At 39.3% G+C, this 25,838-nt stretch overlaps 2 protein-coding genes across 2 annotated transcripts in view; one reads left to right on the top strand and one right to left on the bottom strand.

The window, feature by feature from the left end:
• Window positions 1-4,959, bottom strand: part of LOC131675996 (uncharacterized) — a 34,605-nt gene extending 29,646 nt beyond the window's left edge. The window contains exon 1 of the mRNA XM_058955119.1: window positions 4,838-4,959. The gene's annotated coding sequence lies outside the window, so the exon portion shown is untranslated. The remainder of the gene's footprint in view (window positions 1-4,837) is intronic.
• A 58-nt stretch (window positions 4,960-5,017) lies between these two features.
• On the top strand, window positions 5,018-24,679 carry LOC131676496 (uncharacterized). The gene is made up of 5 exons (XM_058955565.1): window positions 5,018-5,626; window positions 19,727-20,209; window positions 20,263-21,060; window positions 21,155-21,371; window positions 21,532-24,679. The coding sequence occupies exons 1-5, from the start codon at window positions 5,445-5,447 to the stop codon at window positions 22,495-22,497; spliced, it is 2,646 nt and encodes an 881-aa protein (XP_058811548.1). The 5' UTR covers window positions 5,018-5,444; the 3' UTR covers window positions 22,498-24,679.
• Window positions 24,680-25,838: the final 1,159 nt, after the last annotated feature.

Below are 25,838 nucleotides of genomic sequence, written 5' to 3'. Positions count from 1 at the left end.
ACGATTGTAAGTCGGACACTTTTTTTTAAGTCGACAGTCCGGCTCGTTTTTTAGCACGATGCACGCTTGTAGACTACACTCGCCGCTTGTTTGCAACATTTCGGGCGGAGAGGTTGGGGTTCCGCTTGAAATAATTAGGCATACTTTTTGTTGTTTTTGCGGCCTCCGGCTTTCGATTTCCCCAATCGAGTCTTCCCGGCAGTTGACAAACGTTTTCCGAACATTGATAGTTGATATGCGAGTAGTTCGGATTTTCGCAATGCGCGAGCAAAATTTTGGATCGGCCGCTGCGCTAGCTTCGATGCCATTGACAAAACTGAAGAGCAAATGTCATAATCAAACAGTAGGCGTTATGCTACTAACATACATCTTTAACCCTCTCTTGACCATTTTTTTGTATCGTATATAGGGTTCCTTAGAACTGTTGGGCCATGAAACACGAAAACCCTGTGCTTGTTTTGTAGTGCTACAAGCTCAATATTTGATGACCCATTAAAGTTACATTAACTCCCATTGTCTGGATAAATCTGCGGAATACTCTAAAATTTGGATTAGATACATATTAAGCTATATGTATGGGCGTCGCATAAAAGAAAGAACCCATCTAGATTTATCTGGAAGAGTCCAGATAAATCTAGTAGGTTGGCATCCCCTGTTACACCAAATTCTAAAAGGAATAGGATTGTATTAAACTAATTTAATCGTAGACCCAAACATTCGATTTGGGATGTGCGATAAGGCGCGAAAGTTTCAGTTTATTTTGTGCAAGTAAAATGCAATTTTGTTTGCATTACTTGCGTTATTATAGAGTACTGATGCAGAATTGTCAAAATTGCAAGCCTGCTATTGGCACTAGTCATGCTTTTAGATAGCCTCTATTAGCTATTATTTCTGACAATGATTTTGCGTCGATGTTTATGTTTCTCTCTCTGTATAATAAAAAAAGGAGGAAAATTGAAACGTATAGAACTGTAGATAGTGTGTCAAATAAGATGAAAGTTTTAATCTTAACGGACTTCACATGATATCAGTAATGATTTACAACAATTATTCTTAAAAAGTCTCGAACATCGGTATCTTACCTCGTCAGTCGTGGATATTCAAACTCGTGTAATCACCAATTTTTCAAATATTTTTTTTATTTTTCTGAAACTCTAGGCTGATGCCGTCATTTTGACAAGAAGAGCAAGTCAAAATTTGCAATAGTTTTATTGTGATTGAAAGATAAACCTTTTTGACTCAGTGCCAATCATTTTTCTGTCAAGGTTGCCAAAATGATTTAAATTTCTAATATAGTACTCAAGAGAATATGCACAACGAATAATACCACAACATTACAAGCATTATATTGGTTTTATTTTTGCTTTATAATAGCATAGTCATAAATGCGTATGTAAAGCATACATGCTTTAAAGAACCTTAAGGGTAGTATGTAGTGCTCGGTTGCATTACAAATACCACATTATTAGTACTATTTTGTAACCAATACAATGCAATGGCTTAATGCTAATAGTTTCTTGGGCAAAACTTTAGGAAGCTGTACCACCGACAATCTGACATGACACTCTATTTCTAGATTTGGCAGGAGATTAATAGGGAGTTGACGGAAAAATCTGTAACTCGTGCTGTCAAAGGGACATTTGCATTTAACAGTAAGAGCTACAGAATTTTGTGTCAATTCTCTAATAATTGACAAAACTGCCATGTGTTTAGAGTTCCTACAGGAAAAGTCTGGTCCAGAGAAAATTGACAGCTATAGCTTCAAGAAATGTGGCTCAAAAAGTTGGACTAAACTTAAAATTGTTAAAGCGATTATTATCTTAGAAAAACATATTCTGCGGTTTTGTTGAATAGTTGACAATTATCTAATATTTTGTAAAGATAGAACGATATTTGACAAAATATCGGGGAATATGCTCAACTCAGAGTAAATGATATATACTGTATTTTCGACGAAAAATCTTTGCAATATGATAGTAAATCGTTCCATTCTCTAGCGACGAAAATGGAATGGTTTATCAATCAATGTGTTTGAAAAATGTTGTTTTTTCGATTTGCTTTTCATGAAGTCAACGGGAGCACAAAGTTAGTCAATACCACTATACTTTCTACTTGAAACGTCAATATAGGATGCTCCGCTCATTTCAATACGAAAAACTTCTGCTCATTTGAATATGTCAAACTCATCTTATCCAGACTTTTACTAGAGGACGTTACGTAATGATGTGTAACTCATTATATAGATGGAGCAACTGTTCCACTCTTCACCGAAATCGTTCACTTTGTCATGTCGATTTGTCATGAAGTGTCTTACCAAACCATTACACATTGCTATGGTCGATGAAAACTACGTCAACGTGAATGCCGAGACAGCAGCACGTCGTCACCCCTCTGATTTGACGGTGTACGGTAAAAGAAACAATCAAAATGAGCAATTCTTGTCTGCCAAGCAATCTACAGATATGGTAAAATAAGTCAGTCCTTCATCACATCCTGGACTGTAATCAAACCTATAGAGGGGTATGTTATCGAAAGCGATTTGTATATTTGTTGAAGTTTCACGAAACGGAAAAAAATAAATCAAGGCATCAAAAAAATGCTTGGACAAAATTGAAAACGATTGAAGTTTTAGGTATATGGGAAATACATGCATTGGTTCATACGTTTTATATGAAAATTTACATTTTTTCAAAATAATTGAAAAATTTTGAAACTTAGTAGAGTTATAGCAGGTTTCAAAACAAAAAATTTGTGGATGAAAAAAAAATTAAGAAAAACCCGAATTTGGAGGATTTTTGTAAAACAATATTACATTTTTTTAAGAATCTGAAAACTTTCCGTTTAAACCTTTTCATAGTGTGCTCGAACTATACCAAACTTCAAAAACTTTCGATCATTTTGACAAAAGTTGTAAATTGTTATATAAAATGTATAAAAAATGCATTTATTTCCCATATAAAACTTCAATCGCTAAATTATTCAATTTCGCTCAAATTTTGTCCAAATATTTTTTGACATCGTATAAAAAATACCTTTATTTCCCATATAAAACTTCAATCGCTAAATTGTCCAATTTAGCTCAAATTTTCTCCAAATATTTTTTGACATCATTTTTTGACCGGCAACAACATCGTAAAGATAACTGCCACCCTCATATGTACGAAAACAAACTAATCGTTGCCATTCACCAGAAGCCACCACACTCCCGCTCAGTTTGGCCTTTGGTATTATGCAAATTCCTAGAATAATACACAAGAGATACATGCGAAAAAAAATCCAATTCGTCAACATGCATAGAACTTCCCTCAATGAAAATTGACTGGGCTCTGGTTAACTGGAAACTATTCGAAACTATTGCCGTTTTTGTTTGACACCGAAACTGAGTCATCCAATCCAAATCGCTGTCATTACACACATTTTTACACAGATCGAGAATTTTACCGACCTAAGAATAGCATAGAATTACGTCATGCTTGGCGAGTTATTTTTTTTACGAGAAACAATCTTTATGAACGAGAGTTCCGTCAATTTACTTCTACTATTAACTAACTCTGGTGTCACCTAATCAATCAACCAAAGAAAAGCGATGTTAGGTATAAGTGAGACGTCATTTGCACCACTCCACGGCAGCGTTTAGCGACGATTTGCAAAACTACGATTTCCCATCCGTTTACAATGTAGGGGTAATTCAGACATCCCTACGGGGCAATTCAGACCGTCATTTATTTTTTTTACAATGGAATTATGTTTATCTATGAAATCTTTATTTTAGAAACTCCTTAAGAAGCAAAAATAAATTGCATTAAAAAAATTAATCTGTGTAGTCACAGCTGTCGATTGGCGCATCATATTTTCTTCAGCAGCAAACCGCTGAACGGTGGTTGATGGAATATGGAGTCCGAATAGCCCCTACGCTCATTTCGCACAAAAGTGGTGAGCGTCTTGAAAATATCATTCCATAAAATTGGAATCTCAAGCTTTCCAAAACACATGCCTGTTATTTTTTCACTTTTATTTGTTACTTTAATCACGGTTTTACCATTATAATGATTTTTGTTTTGAGGATAGTGAAAAATGAAACACGTTGTATCTCGTTTCTAAAAAAACGGAAGAATGAGATTCAGCCGTCAAAATTAATGTTTCAGAATGACGCTTCCATGAATATGTACGACAGTCAGAAAGTCTTACGATTTTCTAAAAAATCAAGGGTGTCTGAATTACCCCAACGGTCTTAATAGCCACGGGTTCCTCTATTATTTTGAAGCTGTCCTCCTGATAATATCCCTGCGACAGTGAAAATACTTCTTTCTCATAGTTAAACCACCTAAAATTTTCACAGAATTATGCTTCCATTATAGATATATTTAATTAAACTATTTTCAGTCATTTCCCAATCTGTCATTCCTCTATACATGACTCTACTATTAAAACCTCTGGCATGAACTCCAATTAACAGAGCATTGCTTCCGAAAAAGTCACAAGAGGAGCTTACATCTTAAAAAAATGGATATTATCAATATATTACTTTTCTAAAGAGTGTTTGTCAGAACAACCAATTATTCTACCCTAAATTACGCGTGAATGTGTGTGTTTCAAAATATCAAATTATTGCTTCCAAAACTACATGCAAAACTGTACTTGGTAAATATCGAGACAATCTTACAATTAAAAAAAAAGGAAAAGCAAAAATTTGCCCTAAATCCTCCCACAAATACTTTTCTTTTTCATTCATATTTTATTTTGTGTATGTTATTTAACTTTTCGATAGTCCGAAACACCATAATTGTTTGCTCCACAGAAAAAAAAGTTTATTTACAAGATAGAAAAATATACATACGGTATTTTCTCATTCTTCCGTTCTCTCTTCTATTTCAGCTATACACAGATCTTGGGTTCACTTGGAGTCAGCGCTGTCTGCTGTATGTGTCGGTCGGTGTGACGATCATAGCTTGAGTCTGCTCAGTACCAATCACGCGCTCAGCCAAACCAGCAGAACAACACTTTCAGGCATTTGTGCAACAACCGGTCACGAGACAACGAAGTGTATATATCCATGAAAATCGAATTGAAATAACAAACTCCCGGGAGTATGAGAAGCAGTGTGTAGTGAAAGGGAGCGACATGAGAGCGGTAGAAAAAGATTTTTCGATAGAATTACGTCAATAGAATTGATTTTTAATGGATTCGAACGTGGCTGGAAATGATTTCAGTTTGAAAGCTGATAGCAGTGGTAAAGAAGTGCCCATAACATGCTCCCGCTAGCAGTGTGAAGTGAAACGAAAAAAGATAAATTTTTATGTAGTTGGATAGGCCGGTGTTTGTGCTTGTATGGCAATCAAAAATTTATCAGTTGAAATACAGTTACAAATTTGTGTTCCTTTACCGGTGACACAGCCGGTCGACTGGAGGCGTCGGAGCTGTACCAATCAGACAAAATACGGCCAATGCTTTCAGCGGTGGAAAACCTAGGATCCGGCCGGGTTTATCCCCATCCGTTTCCGGGTACCGCGGCACCTTCGCTGCTAGGTCAGCTCCCACTGTCGGCAGCCGGCCTACCGTTGCTGGGTCCAAATATGGTCGATATGTCGGTAGCTGAGTTTGCCCGACCCCATCCGAAACAGCAGAGGTGAGTTCGAGTATTTGGAATCAGTAAAATGTTCTACGTAGTCGTTATCTAGAGGTGGTCAAGCTCGATAGCAATTACATGTAGAGATTGCTACCTCCACATTTTCGCTCCGGATATGAATTAGAAAAGTTGGCTTGAAAGATCTTGATTACTTAAAGGCTGCATTTAAGTTCCAAATCATTTGAAATAATGATCTTACTATGTAAATATGTCCATTAAACTCAATTTTCGTACTTTACTTTCATACAAGGTAAAAAATTTGCCGCCTGATTATAGCGAGTGTACTTACTTAATCGATTTTACTACAAAAATACGCCCAGAAAAACTATCGAATGAGAGAAAATGTGTTCAAAAATAAACCTAATGAAAAGTTCAAGGTTATTCTCTCCTCTCAGTCAGTCAACACGTTGATACTACCCAACAACACATAACTCGCGCAGACTTGCCCGTGTACATTCACCGGCAGTTCCCGCATCCACCGATCATTCATTAAATTAATTTTTATCCACTCACTATTTTTTCGATTCTTTCTCTCGCACGCTTCTTCTACTATTCCGCTCTTCGTCGTTGTTGTTGCCCTCATCGCATTCCACTGCAGTTCGAACTTGTTTTCCACGCCGCACTCATTATGAACGGACTGATGTGAGCCACCTTCCTCCCTGTGACATGCAACCACCCACCCACCTATTTTATTGGCAGCGACCGGATCATCTGTGAGGGTAGAACGACTTATCAAAGAAATGGGTAAAATGTCGCCGTCTAAAAATATCTGCATCCGAACCACACACATTCCTGGCATGTTTTCCCGACCCATGCCACCCATGTATTGAGTGTGCAAGTATAGTAAGTATATAGGCGACGAAAAGCGGCTAATCAATACAACCCTCCCACCAATTTGCCACTAGCACCTCGTTCTGTGTTCCGACCGGAAGGAAGGGTGTCCTATACTAACCGCTGTTTGTTATGAAAAAAAAACCAGCATGTCAGTGAAACCTGACTTAACCAAACATTTTTCTCTTATTGTTTGGTGAGATTGGAGAATAACATGGAATACCAACACACTAATATCATCTGAAAAGTACGTGCGAAACAAGTCGATGAATTATTGTTGCTGTGAGTTGCGATGAAACTCGTTGATTCTAGTGCTGCACGTTTGGGTTGAGGCTTGGAATTTTGTCGATTTTCAGACTACATATTTGTCATTTGGGGGTAGTGTGCATGATCCGGGATATAGTACCGTAAACCAGGGTGAAATTGATCACTTTTCGAAGTAATCATTACATTTTTTTAGACACAACACATTTTTTCAAGTTTAATATTTTTAAATCATGTGTATGGAGAACAAGATTAGATGGTTTTACCTAAAATTTTCCGTGTACAGCTATTTTTTCAAAAATGATTTCAAGTTGAAGTCCGTTTTCGTGTTCCGGGGTGACTTTGATAACCTGCATGTTCACCCACATTAAGTTATTGAAGTCAATGCTTTTCATTCAAATGTTTGTTTAAACTAATTCTGGAAAGATACTCATTGTTAAATAGATGTTAATTAGTATTATACAAAGTATTTCAATGTACTGTAAAATTCGAGCAGCCAAAATTCTTATAATTTGTGTCCAACTAGAATAAAAGATTCTGAAAACCTTTAAAACTACTAAAATTGTTTTGTTTCAGTTTTTTATCAATGTACAAAAAGTTTCATCCATTTTAACACGTTGAAATATTGAACAATAAAAAAATGTTGCGAATTTTAGCTTAAAATAATTTGAAATAATTGCCAACTAGTTTCACAAAAAATGTATTAAAAATAAACAAACTCTTAAAACTTAATTTAGCATATCATATACCAATCTAAAGGAAAATAAAAACTCGCTTGTAATTTATTACTCTTGCTCAAATACAGTGGCGTAGTAAGAAAATTTTTTGGGGGTATATGAAATTTTTTTGTATATATATGAAAAAATGTTCAAAAACATTCTGAGCAGGAAAAAAAATGTTCAAAACCAACAACTCAGGGAACGGATTTGGGTAGTCAAGGTAGTAAAGCTGTTGGTATAGAATTAATACTCTTCCCCTACGAGGACAATCTGGGCGGCAAACTTCAGACTGTCTAATTTACTGAGCCCTTCAGTTCCCTTGTGCCATTCAGTACCACTTCCTCGTTGAGCTTCCGACTGGTTCGGGAACTACTCGGTCTAGTTCCCGACGATAAATCTAGCCTACTCCGACGAAAAGTTCCCCGGCGAGAGAAGTTCGAAAGCAAGGCAACGAGCCAGGTGCTGCGAGCAGTTCGGCGATTCCGGTAGAGTAGGGCATCCGGTTTGCTGGAGCCCCGGCGCGGCTGGTGGTGTATCGTCGCGATCTACGCGGTCTCGTTCCCGGCGGTGAATCTGACTACGCTGACGGAGAGGTCCCAGACGAAAGAAGTTCTCCCGATGCCGATTCTTATTTGGTTTCAGTACTACAACTTCTTGAGCCCTTTGGCTCCGTGGCCGGTGCCATTTAGCACCCCAACTCCTTTAAGCCCTTTAGTTCTCTTCTTGGGCCATTTAGCACTACTTCCTTGATGATCCATTCAGCTCCTCAACTTGTTCGCGAACAACTCGGTCTATTCCCCGACGATGGACCTGACCTACTCCGACAGAGAATTCCTCGGCGCGAGAAGTTCGGCTTCAGTTCGGCGATTCTAGTGAAGCAGGGTGTCCGGTGCACTCGTGCGCCGATAACCCGTGACTAGTGGTGCCTCGTCGCTGTCTACTCAGTCTAGTCCCCAGCGGTGAATATAGCTTACGCTACCGGAGAGTTCCGTGGCGAAAAAAGGTCTCCCAATATCGATTCTTCTTTGGTTTTCGCTATTTTCTATCGGAACAACCGGTGGGGTGCCGTGGTCGGTCTGACGAATCCGCATGGAGCGTGACGTCCAGTTCGCTGGCGTTTCGACGACTCATACTCGCTGCTCTGTTGCTCGACTAGTCCTCGGAGGTTCGATGTCCATTCCATTGTAAGGCGGTCATGATCTACATCAGCGGTTCTCAACCTTTTTCGTACCAATGACTTCTTAGATATCACACTGGGTTGCTGCGGACCCCCATAGTTAAACATCAATTTTGTATGCTATCAATATATTATTTTCAATTTGTTAGGAAACATGACTTGAAATTTCAATATGCACTCGGAAAATATATTTTTCTTCGCGGACTCCCAGCAATGACTTCGTGGCCCCCTAGGGGTCCGCGGACCCCTGGTTGAGAATCACTGATCTACATCATATCTCTGTTTACTGCGTTCCACGTCTTTACGTTGCTTGTCATTCTGTAGGCTACATTATCCGGGTTCATGATGGTGAGGACCGTTTTAAGTAGCTCCCTGCACATCACTCCAAACCTCGGACATTCAAAGACTCTCCTCGGACATTCAAAGACTTCAAACTTCGGACATTCAAAGACGCTCCGGTGTCTCCTCGACGATCTCACATTCCAAGCACAGTGTTGACGTTGCGTACCCACACCGATGAAGATACTCCTTAAGCAGCCGTGGCTCGGTAGGAGCTGTGTCAGGTGGAAGGTCATCTCTCCGTGCTTTCTATTGACCCACGCCGATAGGTTTGGATGAGCCGGTAGGTCCACTTTCCTTTCTCCGTATTGTCCCATTCCTGCTGCCACGTCACCAACGAATCGATTCTCATCATCTTCCTCACGTTTCTGGCGTTTCATTGTTTGTAGCACTTGATATCCTCCGTCAGGGTAATGCAGATGGGGATCATCTCGGCGACAAAGCATACTGCCTCCGGTACGCAATCGCAACTCGTACGACCAGCAATCGAAGCATCCTGTTCAGCTTTTCGCGGTTTCATTGTCTCCGTCACCGATACCTCCATTTCTTCAAGTGTCTCACCGTTAGTGACACATCGTCCACGAAACCAACGATTTTCACTTTCCTGGGAAGCCGCAGTGTTAAGACCCCATCGTACATCCCATTCCAAAGTGTTGGACAGAGAATATTGCCCGTTTGTTCGTCTGGTACAGCAGTGCTCTACTCTGGTAGTAGCTCTTCAGGATCTGGTAGTAGCTCTTCAGGATCCTTATTTCGGGGATTACCATCATCTAAAGACTTCAGCAGTAGCATCCTGAATATGTCCGGATATGCCAGGATCGCAGCTTTCAGCGCCACGGTTGGTATTCCATCCGGACAGGGGGTTTTCTCTGATTTTAGTCACATCGACGCTTCTTTGAGCTCGTAGTTAGTCACTTACCACTCGGCTGTGTTAACTTCTTCTTCTTCGCCGTACGGTGTCGGTGACCAGGTAGTTGAATCGTGATTCGGGAAGAGACCCTCAACGATTATCTTTAGCTTACCCGGGTATATTTCAGCTGGTGTCGACGGACCCTCGTCTTCGTCATGACGACTCAATACGCGTCCCCCAGGGATTGGCGTTTATTGCTCAGCACAGCTACTTATGGCAATTGGCTTGCTAAGCTTGATCTCTCGTTTTAAAGAGTCCCTACCTTCTCGAAACGTCGCTTGCGCTCCTCTCTCACTCTCCGTTCTTACGATCTGAGCCCGCCTTCTGGATCTAAGACAAGAAGCGTGTACGCCGTCTACTGCATGGCCCTAGGTTTCGTGACATTGTATCGTCACAAGCCGTCACAATCCTTCTTGTTAGATCAGCCGCATCAACGTACTTGATTACGTTGTTCGCCGAAGTAACTAGGTTTTCGTTAAAGTCTTTCGTCTTCCACTTTAGCTTGCGGCCCGTCCTTCTTCGTGCTGCAGCAGGGTTCCATTGGCTGATGCGGTAGCGAATCGCCTGGTGGTCTCTATGGGGATACTTCTCTCACACTCTCCAGTCCATGTTCGCCGTCAGTCAAGGACTACAGAATGTGGCGAAATTTCTCTCGGTACAGATATCCGTTTCGTGAACCAATAAGCTCCCAGCTCCTCGCTTCGCTGCCATCTACTTGTTATAGTCCTTGGCGGTTGAGCTAGCCTCCACACCGTGCCGTCAGGTAGGTGTCGAGTCTGCAGCCAATTTTCACTACAAGGAAATATTTTCACAAGATAACTTTAGCAAATGAATCTTTGAGAATTTTATTTAAAATTTTAGGCATATTTTTGTTTAACATATTGAATTTTTGCAAAATTCTCCAAAATATTTCGGGGGGCTGGGAGTTTCGTCCCCACCCCCCCCCCCCCCAGCTACTACGAGACTGCTCAAATATGAGATTTATTTGTTTTATAAAAAATAGACACTTTACGAAGTAAACTCAGGTAAAGTCAAATTTCGGTTTTTTGTAGTTTTTGTACCCAAAAACCGAACAATATACTCAAAAAGTATAACAAATCAGTATTTTATAAGCTTAGAGCAAAAATAATTTCAATTTAAAATTATTCGGTAGACTATTCTGGTTTAATAAACGATCTACGAAAAAAGTGTCATCAAAGTCAAATCATCAATGATCAAAGTCACCCCGGTTTACGGTATTGACTATTAGTTATTAGCCTTCGTCAAGTGCTGGGATCAGCATGACCTGAAATAGCCTTTAAAATTCATCAACGTTTTAAAATAACAGCTACAGTTTGAAATTCTTGGTGTTTTTTTTTTAATTTTTATTTCGCGTCATTAGTATACACCGTACAGGCTATTTTTAAAGCTTTATATTTCTTATCAGTAACTGGGATATATTAAAATCTAATATGTATCGAGTACTTTGTCTGTGGGGTTACGATGCACACACAGAGGCCCAAACAAATTGACGCCGAAATATTTGTATACGTGCTCTAGCCGGTCAATTTGAACGATTTGGTGTAGAGCCGACACATAAACAGCACAGCTCAAAAGAAATAATCGAAATCTGTCGTGTTTCGTCTTAAAAAACCTACCATCCCATTACCATTTACGCATCAGATCAACTTTTTCAAATAGCTTCTTCTTGTAGGCTATTTTCATAACATGCTGGTATAAACAATCGTCCGAAACTTAACTTTACTTTGCATTTATTAACATTAATTCCGTTTAGCGAGCATCAATCTTGAAGAGTACAAATGGCTTCTTGTAGCACTACAGCATTAAATCCCTCCCTTAGATTTTGAAATCATCTGCATAATACAATCATCCAGGTTTGGTACGATTTCAGATATTGTTGCTAAATAAAAATAATAATGAGCAAGCGAGACTACCGACGACGCACCGTGGTCCCAAACTTCAAAAAGAGTCAAAAATATTTACTTACCTTCGATGATGCTTTCGTGCTTAGGCAAAGTTTCATAAAACCTGATAACGTATTTGAATCGGTTACCACCTCAATTTTTCTTATAAGGGTGCTTCCATTTTTAGAACAAAAATATCTTTCCTTTTGCCACGTTGTACATTAGTTGATTTGGAGTAACTTTGCTAAAAATATTATTTGCCTATAAATTTATACGGACGCTATATCCCTTTCACAGGTTGATGGGATTGACGGTATTGTAAACATCATCAAGCTACAATAGATTCAATAGAGGTATCTAAATATAAGGACCTTCGCTCTTTTTAGTTTCTATTTGCACCAAGTTCTACTACTAGAGGTTAATTAGTTCACATGTTAATAATCCACCAATCATAATGACTAATTGGGATTTGATGTATATAAGAAGCCCGCTTCAAGATGTTGAGTACAATACGCCTCGATAGTGGTGTATCAAGGAGGCAGGGAGGGCTGATATGAGCCTTTTTCTGTTCTATACCATTCCTCTATTTACCCGCTTATAAGCAACAATCAACCAGTAACAAATAGATAATTGAGAAAGGATGTGCTATGTTTGGTGGTTGGCTATTCAAGTATTAGTAGTGTTCGAAGTACTAATGTATGCCTTTCATGTGATGATCATAACTTCAGCTGCATCTTGCTGTATCTATCCTGTCTAATCTATTACGTCTCTCATATATTTTCTTTTATTTCTTCTTTTCGAGTCCTATACTGCCATTCTACACCCGCCTTCAGCTGGGTCAGCAAAGATGGCGATAGTGAACGTCTTAACACTCACACATTCTCAAACGCGGTTTCAAGCGGGAAACTACAAAAATGCCCTCGCGCACGCGCTTACGTATCGGTCACGTCCAGAAGACTGTCCTTCATCCTAGAAGCCTTGGTCCATGCCTTCAGCTGGACCAATCAAGAAAATACGCTCATACCTATTAGACAACATGTCTCATGGCGATAGCGGGAATCTCTGCCAGAGTTTTAACCGCACACCGAAAATTTGATAGCAGAGTCACGGTTCGCGCGACCATTCAGAAACACACGCAAATATGTTACAAAATCACGTCAGCGTACAAACGTTAAAGCCCCTCGTGATTTTCCAAGCAACCTACGCCCACGAACTCGCAAACATGATTACACCCCGGTGATAAGGCGAAGATCTCAGCACTCAGAAACTTACCAACGCGATCTCAAGCGTCAACCTACAAACTCCCGCGCTCGCGCCGTCATGAGTCGGGATCGTCCGGAAGTCTCTATCCTCGGTACCAACAGTCTAGGTCCATATTAATTAAAAAAAACTAAAATTGAAAAATGAAAAAAAAATAACTCCTATATCCACTAGACACATGGCGACATGACCGGGAGCTCTAGTGATATGGGGTAACTCACTCCCCGTCAGAATGTGATCCGTACACCGAAAACTAGATGAATGACGGCCCGCGAATATGTGAATGGCCGCAGGGTTTCAAAATCGAATTTATACAAGCGATGTCAAATACACGCGAGCACGCGCGGCAAACACGTCGACATACGAACGCTTAAGCCTTCGCGATCATCCACGCACACCTATTCCCGCGATTGAGCATACTTGATAACACTCCGGTAATTGTGTGAACGTTTTTAGTACATACGAAGTTACAAACGCGGTCTCAAACGCGAACCTGCAAACGCGCGAGATCATGAATCCGTCACGTCCGGAAATCTTTACACTTCATTCTAGCAACTTAGGTGCATACATCCAGTTGAACCAACCAAAAAATAAAGCTCATTTCCACTAGACCACACATTCTATTGCGACATGACTAGGAACTCTAGTGATATTGAAGAACCCACTTTCTTCAAGAATCTGAACCGTACACGAAAAAATAAGTATCAGACTAATGTTCCGCATGCGATCATTCTAGAACACATGCGAATATGCGAAAGGCACACGGTTATAAAATAGAATTTATACACGCGAAGTTTCATACACGTTAACACGCGCGACATACGCACACGCGATCGAACACGTTATCATACAAATGCTCGAGCCCTTCGCGATGATACACGCTATCGCTAGTCCCTACGCCCGCACATACCTGAACCGTACAATGAATATCACATTCAGAATCACGGCCCGCTACAATTGGCCTAAAGCAGTGTTTTAGTGGGCGCCATTCGCTTGTCTCGTCTGCAAATTGTAGTATGTGATTCTGAAGGGGTGCCCTTTCGAGAACCTGGCTCTATAACTCTCGAAAAAAAAATTATACGGACGCTATAGATCTATATGTTTGGTTTATTGACGTTTGCGCTGTACAATGAATTTTTATCACTAAGGTTTATTGTAGAAAGTTTCAGACACCGACAAATTATATAAATTTCCAGAAAACTTAAACTTTTTAAAAACGTTCAAAAAATTTATGTTATTTCACGATGTAGCAAAAAAATCTAAAAAAAAGTTTTCTAGAAAATAAATTAACTAAATTGTATAATGTATAATATTTTATAAACTGGTTGATTTAGTCGTCCATATTTTAACAAAAAGACCAATCTTTAGCAGTTATCAGTAGATGCCCATCTCTATTTGGATGCTTTTTCGTGGATTTATTATTGTAATTACGATTTCGTTTGTAATGATATGCAGCTACTGTTCGCTAAGTAGGCTACAAGCAGTGTTGTCACATTTTATTCTGTACCTGTAGTGAACACATATATTCCATCCGCACTTTTTTTTGAGAAAATCTGCACCAATAAAAAGTGAATACATTCGTTTTACAAGTTGTATAATATTTCGATGCTAACATAACATGGTGCTACATTGATTTTGTACTTTTCAAGTGACCTAGTGTAGGTTGTACATCGCATCAAATGCAACACAAAATAATGTATGAAAAAGGCAATATACCCTCATAATCTTGATTTATAACAAGAAAAAACGATTTTTCGGAACATTCGGCACTAAAAAAAATCTACGCGGCCATTTTCAACCGAATTAGATTTTTTGAGTGTTCTGGAAAGAAAAAGAAATTACCTTTCAACGGTATGCTACGTTCTTTCTTCTATTCTTTCATGAAAAATACTTCGCGGTTTTGGGACTACAATATGAAAACCTCTATTATTTTGATATTTTTCCATAAACATTATGAAAATTGCTCAACATTCTTCTAGAAGAGCGCCTTTGTTTCAATAGAAATTCAGAGAGACCTATTTTTCATCAAAAGCGGTCAAAAAATGGCAGAGTTATTATTTTTTCCATCTTAGAAACTTGCTCGCATGAACTCTTAAAGGGGCTAGTGAGGTATTGTCTCGCATCATAAGATTCTATAATTATATCTTCCGTTATTTTTTCCAATTTCAAGTTCAAAGTTCACACACATACTTTTGAATGTATACGTAATCGAACAAAAAAATCATTTTTTTTTTGAAAATTGTATATAAGACCGTCCCCTTAAAAGTTCATGCGAGCAAGTTTCTAATATGGAAAAAAATTAATAACTCTGCCACTTAGGGAATTGAAAACTGGTTGAGAAATGACCGCGTAGACATTTTCATTGTGACGAAAATCCCGGAAAATAGTTTTTTTTCTATAAATTAAGATTTTGAGGGTATATTAAATTGATCAAACGTGGTTTTGTGTTGTATTTGAGCATACCAACAACATTTTACAGATCACTTTGGAAGTACATTCATTTTTTTTATTTTGTTGCACCGTGTAATTAATAGATTACCAAGCACTATAAAAAATACTTTTCAATATTTGTTCTGGGAATAGTGGAGTATATTATTCGGAAATTTCCTCTCAGCATGTCCTTTTATAGGCAAATCTTTAGAAGGGGAGAGAGGGTAACAGTGAAACACATTTCTTCTACGATTTAATACATGTTATTTATATACCCAAAAATGGTACATAGTTCCACTCTTTTGTTAACTATTACATATATTTTCCCAGTCGGTAAAATTAACGGGAAAAACTGTTATTGGAAAATAAACAGTGGATGCTAAAATTTACCAGTGCCTCCCATGGGTAGGAACTATGAAACATCATGTGGTATGTAGTGTAACATTCTACTTGTAAATTGTATTTTTTAAACATTTCGAACAAAGAGCCCAACGATTCTAATTAAAGTTATATTGAGGTGAAAGTCGTTTGTTTACGAATGAATTTTTTTCGCGTAACACCGGATCAGCATATATGCATTAGGGCATTGCAAATTTTTTTTTAAGTTCTCAAAGCCCCCCCCCCTCTCATATTATGACAAATGTCAAAGTAGCTCAGATGCCAAATTTCACATCATTTGGACAATTCTAGACTCCCGCCCACTTCGCTTGAAATTTTTGAAATTGGTATTATGAGAAAATATGGAGGAAAATATATTAAATGCTGTTGGGTGAATGGAGGACAATCAGCCTAGCAATGTACGGCATTCAAAACTATGCTGCATGGACGATCTATTTATATCTTGGATCTTATACATTTCGTCTTCGTGCAACATCAGCTGTTCTTAATTCCTTTTCGACAGTTTGCGCGACGCCACCTACGTTACGGCATTGTAAGGTCAAAGTGGTGCCGATCGGCGTCAATTGTAGTGGTCTGACGTATTTTTGACAGACTGGCAGACAGCCCCGATTGATCAGTAGAATAGAATTAGAGATGGGCAAACCGATTTAGTTTGGAGAGTGAATCATGCCCGATTCACTCACTAAACTGAATCGACTCTTTTGATCGATTCGGTGATTCGTTTTAGTACTTTGAAAAATGTTTGAGATGAAACGGGAAAAATATATTTATGGGGCGTTAAGGGGAAAGTTAGGGTTTCAGCGTGAAAAAACGCTTGCGATTTTTTAGAAATTTGGGTGAAGGAACAGAGAATGGGCAAAAATCGAAAACGAAAAAAGCCGTTTTGTTTACACCGTGTGTTGGATCTTCATACAAATCAATCAGCTTATGTAGAATGTTGTTACAGTACTGCTGATTGATTTTTATAAAGATCTAACACGGTGTGGAAAACTGCTTTTTTATTTTATATTTTCGATCACACAGAGCCCCACATACGAGCATTCCAAGAGTAGACGTCCAATCGTTTCCAAGTCGAGTAGTGCCGTGGCGAACACGATAACTCTCGATAAAATTGTCTGATATAGGAAATTCAATAAGTTTTGTAAAGCTTAGACTTGTACTTAGTCGATGAACCACAAAAATAGAAAAAATGGTAAAATTCGCTCATTTTTCTTCAAAATAATGCGGAGAAAATTTTTTTTATTCAGTTTTCTGTGGTTCATCCTCATAAAAAATCAAATCAATTCGTCGATTAGTTTTTGAGTTATCGTGTACGCCAATTTGAAAAACGCGGTTTCGAGAATAACGCTATTAAAGGGTGTCTCACATCAAATTCCATCACGGAAATAACACTGTAGAAAATGACCCATTGGGTATTTTCTCTTGAAAATTTGGGTAGAAGTAGTTTAGAGTGTTTAGACTTAGTTTAGACTGAATTTTTATCGAATTGTTGCCAATAGATTGAAATCTACGTGTGTTATAGCTAATACGCGCGTGGAATCCATAGCTGTTCAAAACAAAAAAAGTTCAGCATGGCCACTGAGATTGCGGGAGACCTTTTCAGAGGTTCAATATTAACAATAAAGCGGATGAAAAAGAAGTCGATTTGTTTCTCCCTTTACACCAGTCGCCCCCCTTAGAGAACAAAATTTTTGAGATCGTGCGATCATGAATCGGTTACGTCCACAATTCTCCACCCACAATGCAGATTTACGCTTCGTGCAATCATGTAAAACACTCGTAAATATGCGAATGGACACGCGGTTATAAAATCGAATCTATACACGTGAAGTCCCATACACGTAACAAACCCGTTAACATACAAATGCTTGAGCCGTTAGCGATCATTCACGCAACCTACGATGCAGAGATCGTAGGTTGCGTGAATGATTGCTAACTGCTCAAGAATTTGTATGTTAACGGCTCAAGCATTTGTATGTTAACATCCCGGTGATAAGGTGACCATCTCAGCACTTATAAATTCGCAAACGCGGTCTCAAGCGTGAACCTACAAACTCCCGCGCTTGTCTGATCTAGTACTAGCAGGCCCATGCCTTCATTTGGACCAATTAAAAAAAATTTCTTATATCCACTGGACAATACGTTCCATAGCTCTTCGCAATCATCCATGCACACCTACGCCCGCGATATAGCAAACCTGGTAATAAGGTGAACGTTTTAGTACTTACGAAGCTACAAACGTTGTCTGAAACGCGAATCCACAAACGTCCGTGTTCGTGCGATCATGAATCGGTCACGTCCGGAAATCTTTACCCTCCGTCCTAACAACTTAGGTCCATACATTCAGTTGGACCAATCAAAAAATAAAACTCATATCCACTAGACATTCCATGGCGATATGACCGGGAACTCTAGTGATAAAATTAAGTATCAGATTCACGGCCCACGCTCTCATAGTCAAAGAACACACCCGAATATGCGAAAGGCACACGGTTATAGAATTTATACACGCGAGTTTACATACACGTTAGCACACGCGACAAACAAACGCACACACGATCGAATACGTTAACGCACAAATACTCGAGCCTTTCGCGATGATACACCCAATCGTGAAGTTTCTACGCCCCCACATATCTGAACCGTACAATTACGGCCCGCTGCAATTGGTCTTAAGCAGTGTTTTAGTGGGTGTAATTTTCTGTCTGCAATCGTAGTGTGTGATTCTGAAGGGGGCCATTCCGAGAACCTAGCTCTACAGCTCCAGTAGGACAACTCTCGAAAAAATCTGTCGATTCAGTGTGATGGGCAGAGATGATCATAGAGACCCATTTCAATCCAAAAAAGTGACTGTGTTATGTGGTTTGGACAAGAATACAAGAATGGCTTCCTGGGCCCATTTGTCTTGAAAAATGATGCCGGAGCCTACGTCAATAAATGACGCTGGAGCCAACGAGCAATATCCAAACACGGCTGAAGACTGGTTGCTTATAAATATTGTAGCACACAATTTGGAAGACCTTTTGTCTAAATAAGATGAAGCAAAACGTCATATGACCGTGGCAACTATCGATTTATTGAAGAGAACGCTGTTTGATAGACGAATTCCATCGAAAACGGCAATGTCGATTAGTTGCCTCGTTCTTGCGATTTGACGTCCTTGGAATTGGTCATGGTGCTACGTTAAATTACTCGTCTACACCGATAAACCACAAGCATCTGATGTTGTAGTGAATGCGTTATTCACGGAATTTTCCCGGTTGTTGTCGAAAAAATGGCCATAATTAAACATAATTTTCGATTGGGATTTAAAAACATAATCACGGTGGACATTTACCTAAAATTATTTCAAAACGTTAAATTGTAGATCACAAGCTACTAAAATAAACAACCATTCTTTGGACATTTTATTTTAGTTTGGAAAATAATCATGAAACACCCTTTATTATCTGAACCTTTTGCTCAAAATCAATCACCAGAATCACGGCTCGCTACAGTTGTCTTTAAGCAATGATTTAGTGGGTGATATTTCTCGTCTCGTTTGAAATTGCAGCGTGCTCATGATAGCAAGTTCTTCTGATATCCTAAGTCCAAGCCTTCAGATAAACCATCGTCTAAAAAAAGTTCAAGCCATTTTCGGAATTTTCAAATACACAATCTACCGTAACAACAAATCATTAGATCAATTTAGTATTTGGTAAATCGATTGTCTTGTACGCAGCTCTCCTGAGTTCGAATTCCAACCCCGCATAGGGTTAGAGATTTCTCCAACACAAAAAGGCAGATGACCCTAAGGTTTAAACCTCTGCAATCGAACCAAAAAAAGATCAGTACGACGTGCAGTTAATTTTTATTTTCCAATTGCAGGTACACCGAAACACCCCGAAACGGATTGCTGTCATCAACTAGAGCAAAATACTCAGATCCACCACAATCGCCACAAAGTGGTCCAGTGAATTTAGCTGTCAGTCCTAACCTGCCAAATCCTCACAGCGCACAGTCGCTAAGTGCTGCTAAGATAAACCATTACAACCATGAGTTTCACGAGCGTACACTGCAAGCTCAGACACGCGTTCAACAACAGCTTCAGCAACAGCAACTTCAACAACAACAACTTCAACAGCAACAGCAACACCTTCAACAACAGCAGCAGCATCATCATCAGCAGCAACAACAGCATCGGCATCAAGAGCAGCAAAAGGAAGCCGCGGTAGCCGCTGCTGCAGCTGCTGCTGCCGCGGCTGATATTGGGAAGCTGTACTCTCCTACCAACCCTCGTTTGGCTTTTTTCCCTAGTCCTTTAGATGCCAACTCGTTCCCAGGACTAAATTATGGACTTTATCCATTTGGGTAAGCACAATGTAGTTCATAATTACTTTATATTAATTATCCATTACTTACAGATACTCTTCCGCACATTTGGACGCACGAATATTGGGACGACCAACGTACTTGCCAGGGCAGCGTGAAGCATATACTCCATCGTCTTTTCTTGCACCAAGCACGTTCAGTTCGTCCGAAAGCAAAGCCAAAATCTGTCCACCAGCCTCCTTAACTCATTTGAACAGCCACAGCGGCTTAAAACCTACCTCTCTTCCACAATTACCTCAGGACAAACTGCTCTCTGACGAGAGAAGTCCCAAAATGCCGCCATCTCCTTCGTCTTCTGCTTTGATTGGTGCTTACGCAGACCGAGAGCTTGGCTACCTGAATGGGCTGACGAGTGCCCCAGAACACTCACTGCATAGCAAGTATCACAACAGCCATCCAGCACCACCCGAGAAGGAAAACAAATATGAGCACAAATCACTGCAGCAGCATTCTAGTCACCCTCAACACCATCATCCGATTCCTGGTTCGGTATCAGGATCGTCTTCCCATGGACATCATTCGTATCCTCCACCAATTTCATCGTCTGCGGCATTTGTATCCACTTCTACGACATTACCATCTACTCTATCGTCTTCCAGTCAACGCCACCACTCAATGCCACACCCATCATCTCTGTCTCACCATCATAATCATCAACATCCTCATCATCTCACGGATGGACTTCGTCTTGAACAACTGTCTCATGATAACGAATTCAAGGTTCCGTCCGGCAAAGAGGGTTCTCTCAAGCATCGCATTCTTACACGTCCGCCCAGTGAACGCGATGCAAAGCGAAGATCTCCGACAACGAAATCTACAACTATTTTTAGGTGAGTATTAGCACTAATTAACGCTCCTCTTTGAGCAGGGTCTTATTTTAAGTTATCAGTTCCTTCTAAAGGTGAAAATCACTTCCCATTACAGACCATTTGAGAATGGATCAACGACTAATTTCACCAAGGGTGCGCTGATCCAGCTAGCGGGCGAGTGCAAACGAGTGGAAGATGTTCGAACGGAAGACTTAGTACAAACGGCCGAAAGGTCAGCTGACCTGCGGTTGGCCGAATCGACAACAGTTAAAATTACTCCACGTAACAACAATGTGATAATTACTTTCAGCTACGACGACAACAGATCTAGAGTAAGTTGTCCTTATAAAATCACGCAAACTGTACTTGCTACACTAATGCCCGAATACAAAATTGTACAGTTTCTACAATTTGAAATTCAATCTATTAATTTACTATTACCAGCAAAGATGCCTAAGAAATGAATAACAAATCGTTTTTTGCTAATTTCAGATCGATATCGAAGCAGCTAATGAGCATCCATTCTTCGTGTACGGACAAGGCTGGGCCTCGTGTAGTCCGGAGAAATCTATGCAAGAATTTGGTCTCAAGTGCCAAAAACTACAAGTCGGCGACATTTGTCTCTCTCTAATTCCACGCGAAAAGATCAAAACGAGTCATTCCTCTTCCTCGTCGAACTCAGCGTATTTGGCACCACACATCGGCCAGTATTTACCATCGACGCAGCAGCTACATCATCACGATATCAACGGTAATCAAACATCTCTACATCACCAACCTCCATATCATCCAGGGGATACCCTAAGGTTGGCTAGAGATAGAGGGGATCCCAACAATGGTCAACAACAGAAGCAGCAGCAATATCTACCTCAAAATCTTTCGCGAAAATCATCTCACCAGCCTTTGCAAATTCCAGTTTCGGCGCCGACAACGAGCGTTTCTTCCCGTCCATCTGGAGCACCCCCCTACAGTAGTTTTCCGTCCGTGCCAGTCTTTTCAATGCCATTTTCCGCGGCAAATTTGAGTAAACCACATGAACCAACTCACTACCCGCCAAAACCCACCCTTGATCAACCAGTTCAAAGTGCAAGATCTGCAAATAATCAACTAAATTTCCTTGAGCCCAATGACCATCCTGTTGCAATGGTTATTGATAAGACAACCCATTCGTCCTCCTCGTCAACCTCTGGCATTAGTAGCACTCCGTACACATCCTCTCCGAGCTCGCTGACGTCTTCAACTTATTCCGCAGTAAGTCCAAAAGCGGGAAGTTGCAGTACTTCTTTACCGCCGATGAATTTGGTAAACGATAACGATGACGATGGCGCGATTGACGCGACTTCATCGCGAAAACGCCGGTGGTCTGCACCAGACATGTGCGAGGAAGGAGACATTGAACAGGCATCGGGTGGTGCGGTTCATCCGCAACCATTGAAAGTATCGCATATTATGAATTGATTAACAAATAGTGCATCTGCTAAATTAGTTTGGTGAATTTCTGTACATTGTCCTGGTGCGCGTTGCACTTGGAAGATAAGACTAATCTGGAGTTAAGTCAGTGGAAAATGATTTGTTTCTAATAGACTTAAAGCTGAAACATCTCTTAAATCAATGTTGGATATCCCCGTTGTGCGTATCAAGCTCACATAGTTTTTCTACATTGTTTTATTTTATGTTTTTCAAATTGAAGTTAAAAAGTTCATCAATTACAAACATTTATGTTATGCTCAACATTACTCAACCAACAGGATCATTAGTAAAGGCACGTTTATTTATTTGAAGAACGTATGGAAAATATGAGCAAAATGCAACAAATATCTGATAAGAACAAGAGGTCAAGGATATTCCCAGCGATAACAATAAATGTTCACCTTGGAAAATTTTGAGCTAATCATATATGTACAAACATACGGTACAAATTGTTGTCATTACTCGTACTATTACTTTATAAAAATTGCTCAATTTCAACTGTAATGGCGTATTGACATCCATGATATAAAAACTCATCGATTAATCAAAGACGATCTCAACTATCGGCCTAAATTTCTTGCTGTTAGTTCAGATCACTAAAATGGTTGCTGATTGGAAATAGAAACGATATGCAAAATAAAAACGAAACACGCACAAAATCATTCATGGAGAGGATAAGCTAGCCACTCAATCTACACCTAGTGTAACATGCGTTTTGACAAATTCTTAAAGTATATCTATATCAGCAACAGGCATAACATTTTTACCAATAGGTTTATATCAATGTTCTATGAGATACATTATCCACTAAAGACACGTACAGTTATAGCCAATGTACTGAATAAGCGAACTATGTAAAAGCTTTGTGCCAGAATTCTGTTGAGTTGAGTAACGAAGGATGAATCCATCTTACAGACTATCAATTACAGTAACTTCAAACTTAGTAAAAACTAAAATACAGTTGGTGTTCATACAACAGCGATACTACTGGCGGTACTATTCAATTCGAACGCTTCTAAATTCAATTACAATTGACAATGTACGACTATTGAAGGTCCACTAATTTGTTTCTAGAATTATTCGTACGCGTACAAAACATTCAGGCGCCTCTTCCACTGCATTGACGGATGTAAATATTGGTGATTTTATTGGATAGCTGAGAAAAAGGCTCACTTATTATATAAATGATAGATGTTTTCTAAAAACATAAAAAGTGCGTTCAAAACACGTTAAAACAAAAGAAAATATATAATCGAAAATGCTATTGATGTGATTCAGAAACTGAAAAGTATTGATTGGAATCAAATCTAATTTGTTGTTGATGCATAAAACAATAAGCAACGCAGTGAAAAAATGTATATGTACATAAAAACAAAACTTTCCTAGACAATTAGCTAAGCGGTAGGGTTAGGATTTCATTGGACTATTTGCCATGTTACGAAGTAGTTAGATATGTATCAACTAGTACTGTGGCCACGCGTACACTAAAAGAGGTTTCAAAGACCATCACGCGCAAAATAATTTTGCTTTACCGTTTTTTCAAAAAAAAATCTGAGATAATGCAAACGACGTTATCCCTGATTGCACGTTGAAAGTTGCGCTAAATACAATGTAAATCTACCAATCACGGTGCACGATACTCTACATAAACTAGTGCACACTAACAGTGAAATGAAAACAGGTGGTAAAGTTCTCGGGGCATTTAACAAATGAAACAAAAGAAAGGTTGATACAAATCTGAATCATAGATGATTAGCAGAAAATCCTATATATTTTTCTCCAAGCTGCAAAGTTAAACACGTGCCTTTCGAAAACAAAGTTTTTATTTTTCACAAAGAGTAAACCGTTAGTACTTTGGTACAGTATAAACCAAATGCCTTTTTATATTACTGGAGGGTTGAAACGATACAACTGGATTTGGAAATCTGGCTCACAAGCAGTTATGATGTCACATTACCCACGTTTAGTATTGCAGCAGATGGACAGTAGAGGAAACGTATCAGGTAGTGAAACAAGTAGGAAGCGGTACTCAACTTTTTATAGTGAGTAGTTTGTTTTTTAACGCAAAATAGAGCACAAACATAAACCTGCAGTGTATAGAAATTTAAGCTACTGTTGTAAATCAATGTCAATAAGGTTGGAAAACAAATAAATATCTGAATAAATTGAACATGAACGTATCCAGCGTCTAATTGAACATAAAAAAGAATTTTCCGGCGCTTAACATATTATCGATACCGATTTCAAACAATTCCATTTTTTTTTTCCTATGCAATGCAATCCCAGCTCCGTAGTAGCATTTCTTCCCGGGGTGATCGTCATGCATTACTGCGGGGAGACTGTGTCATTCTACTAATCTTATTCTAATTTGAGTATATTTCGTGGCAGGGAGGGAAGGGATGAGGGGGGGTTGGTTCCCTAATCTTCCGGGTATCACATCATATGGGGCCTATTCTCAGTCACGTCACCTAGTGACTAGAAGAAAATTTCCTGTGTTAGAATAGGGCCCATCATTTGATATTCTTAGTATGTATAACAAACATCAAGATGTAACAAGGTGCTGAAAGGGCACTAAAATCCTGTCAATCCTATTTTTCATTGGATTGTTTGCTCTAAATATATCACAAAGGCGCCGTTCACAAATAATGTTGCGTATTGACCGTTGGATAAGAGTTTGACGTAACATTGCCGAGAAAAAAAAAATCAAAAATCAATTTCAGACGTACTAGTACAGCGGGGATAATAAAATTTGTCATAAGCATGGTGGGCTAGTGTTTTTTGCACTTTTTTGTTTTACGCGAGAAATGGTTTATGAATGTCCCCAAACAAATAATGTTCCATAACGAATATCACGTAACCAGGCATGGGAAAATTCACTCAATCGTTTAATTGCATCTGATAGCCATTCATCCTTGGCTCAGCCGTACACAATCAGCATAGTGAGCATGGAGCAACGAATCATGAGAGAATGCGATGATTCCTCTCTCCATCACCATGTTTGTGCAATCCGAACAGTCAGCGAATACACTAAATGAGTGAGTGGTTAAAAAATACAGGAAGCGAACCGAACGTCACTGAACTGGCAGGAATTCAATTCTGGATGAATCAAAATTCGCTCACTCATCAAATGCATTCGTTGACTCGTTCAGTGGGTTCCTTGTATTGAATTCCAATAATAAGCATGAGGCACTGTATATATCGTTTATGTAGAGCTGTAGGAATTAGAATTTTCTTTAAACTTCTAGTTCGGCTCGGAACCCTTTTGATGATTATAAGCCGAGGAATTACATGAAAATATAACACAATTTAAAAACTGCTTCTGTTACATA

The sequence above is a fragment of the Topomyia yanbarensis genome, chromosome 1 (assembly GCF_030247195.1).
Source record: "Topomyia yanbarensis strain Yona2022 chromosome 1, ASM3024719v1, whole genome shotgun sequence".
Classification (NCBI taxonomy): domain Eukaryota; kingdom Metazoa; phylum Arthropoda; class Insecta; order Diptera; family Culicidae; genus Topomyia; species Topomyia yanbarensis.
This window is presented reverse-complemented; position numbering and strand designations above follow the sequence as displayed.

Excerpts from the sequence above, each read along its gene's own strand:
- LOC131676496 (XM_058955565.1), top strand. The coding sequence starts at position 5,445 with ATGCTTTCAGCGGTGGAAAACCTAGGATCCGGCCGGGTTTATCCCCAT. Across the intron at positions 20,210-20,262 it reads TATGGACTTTATCCATTTGG|ATACTCTTCCGCACATTTGG; the intron begins GTAAGCACAATG and ends CATTACTTACAG. Across the intron at positions 21,372-21,531 it reads ACGACGACAACAGATCTAGA|ATCGATATCGAAGCAGCTAA; the intron begins GTAAGTTGTCCT and ends TGCTAATTTCAG.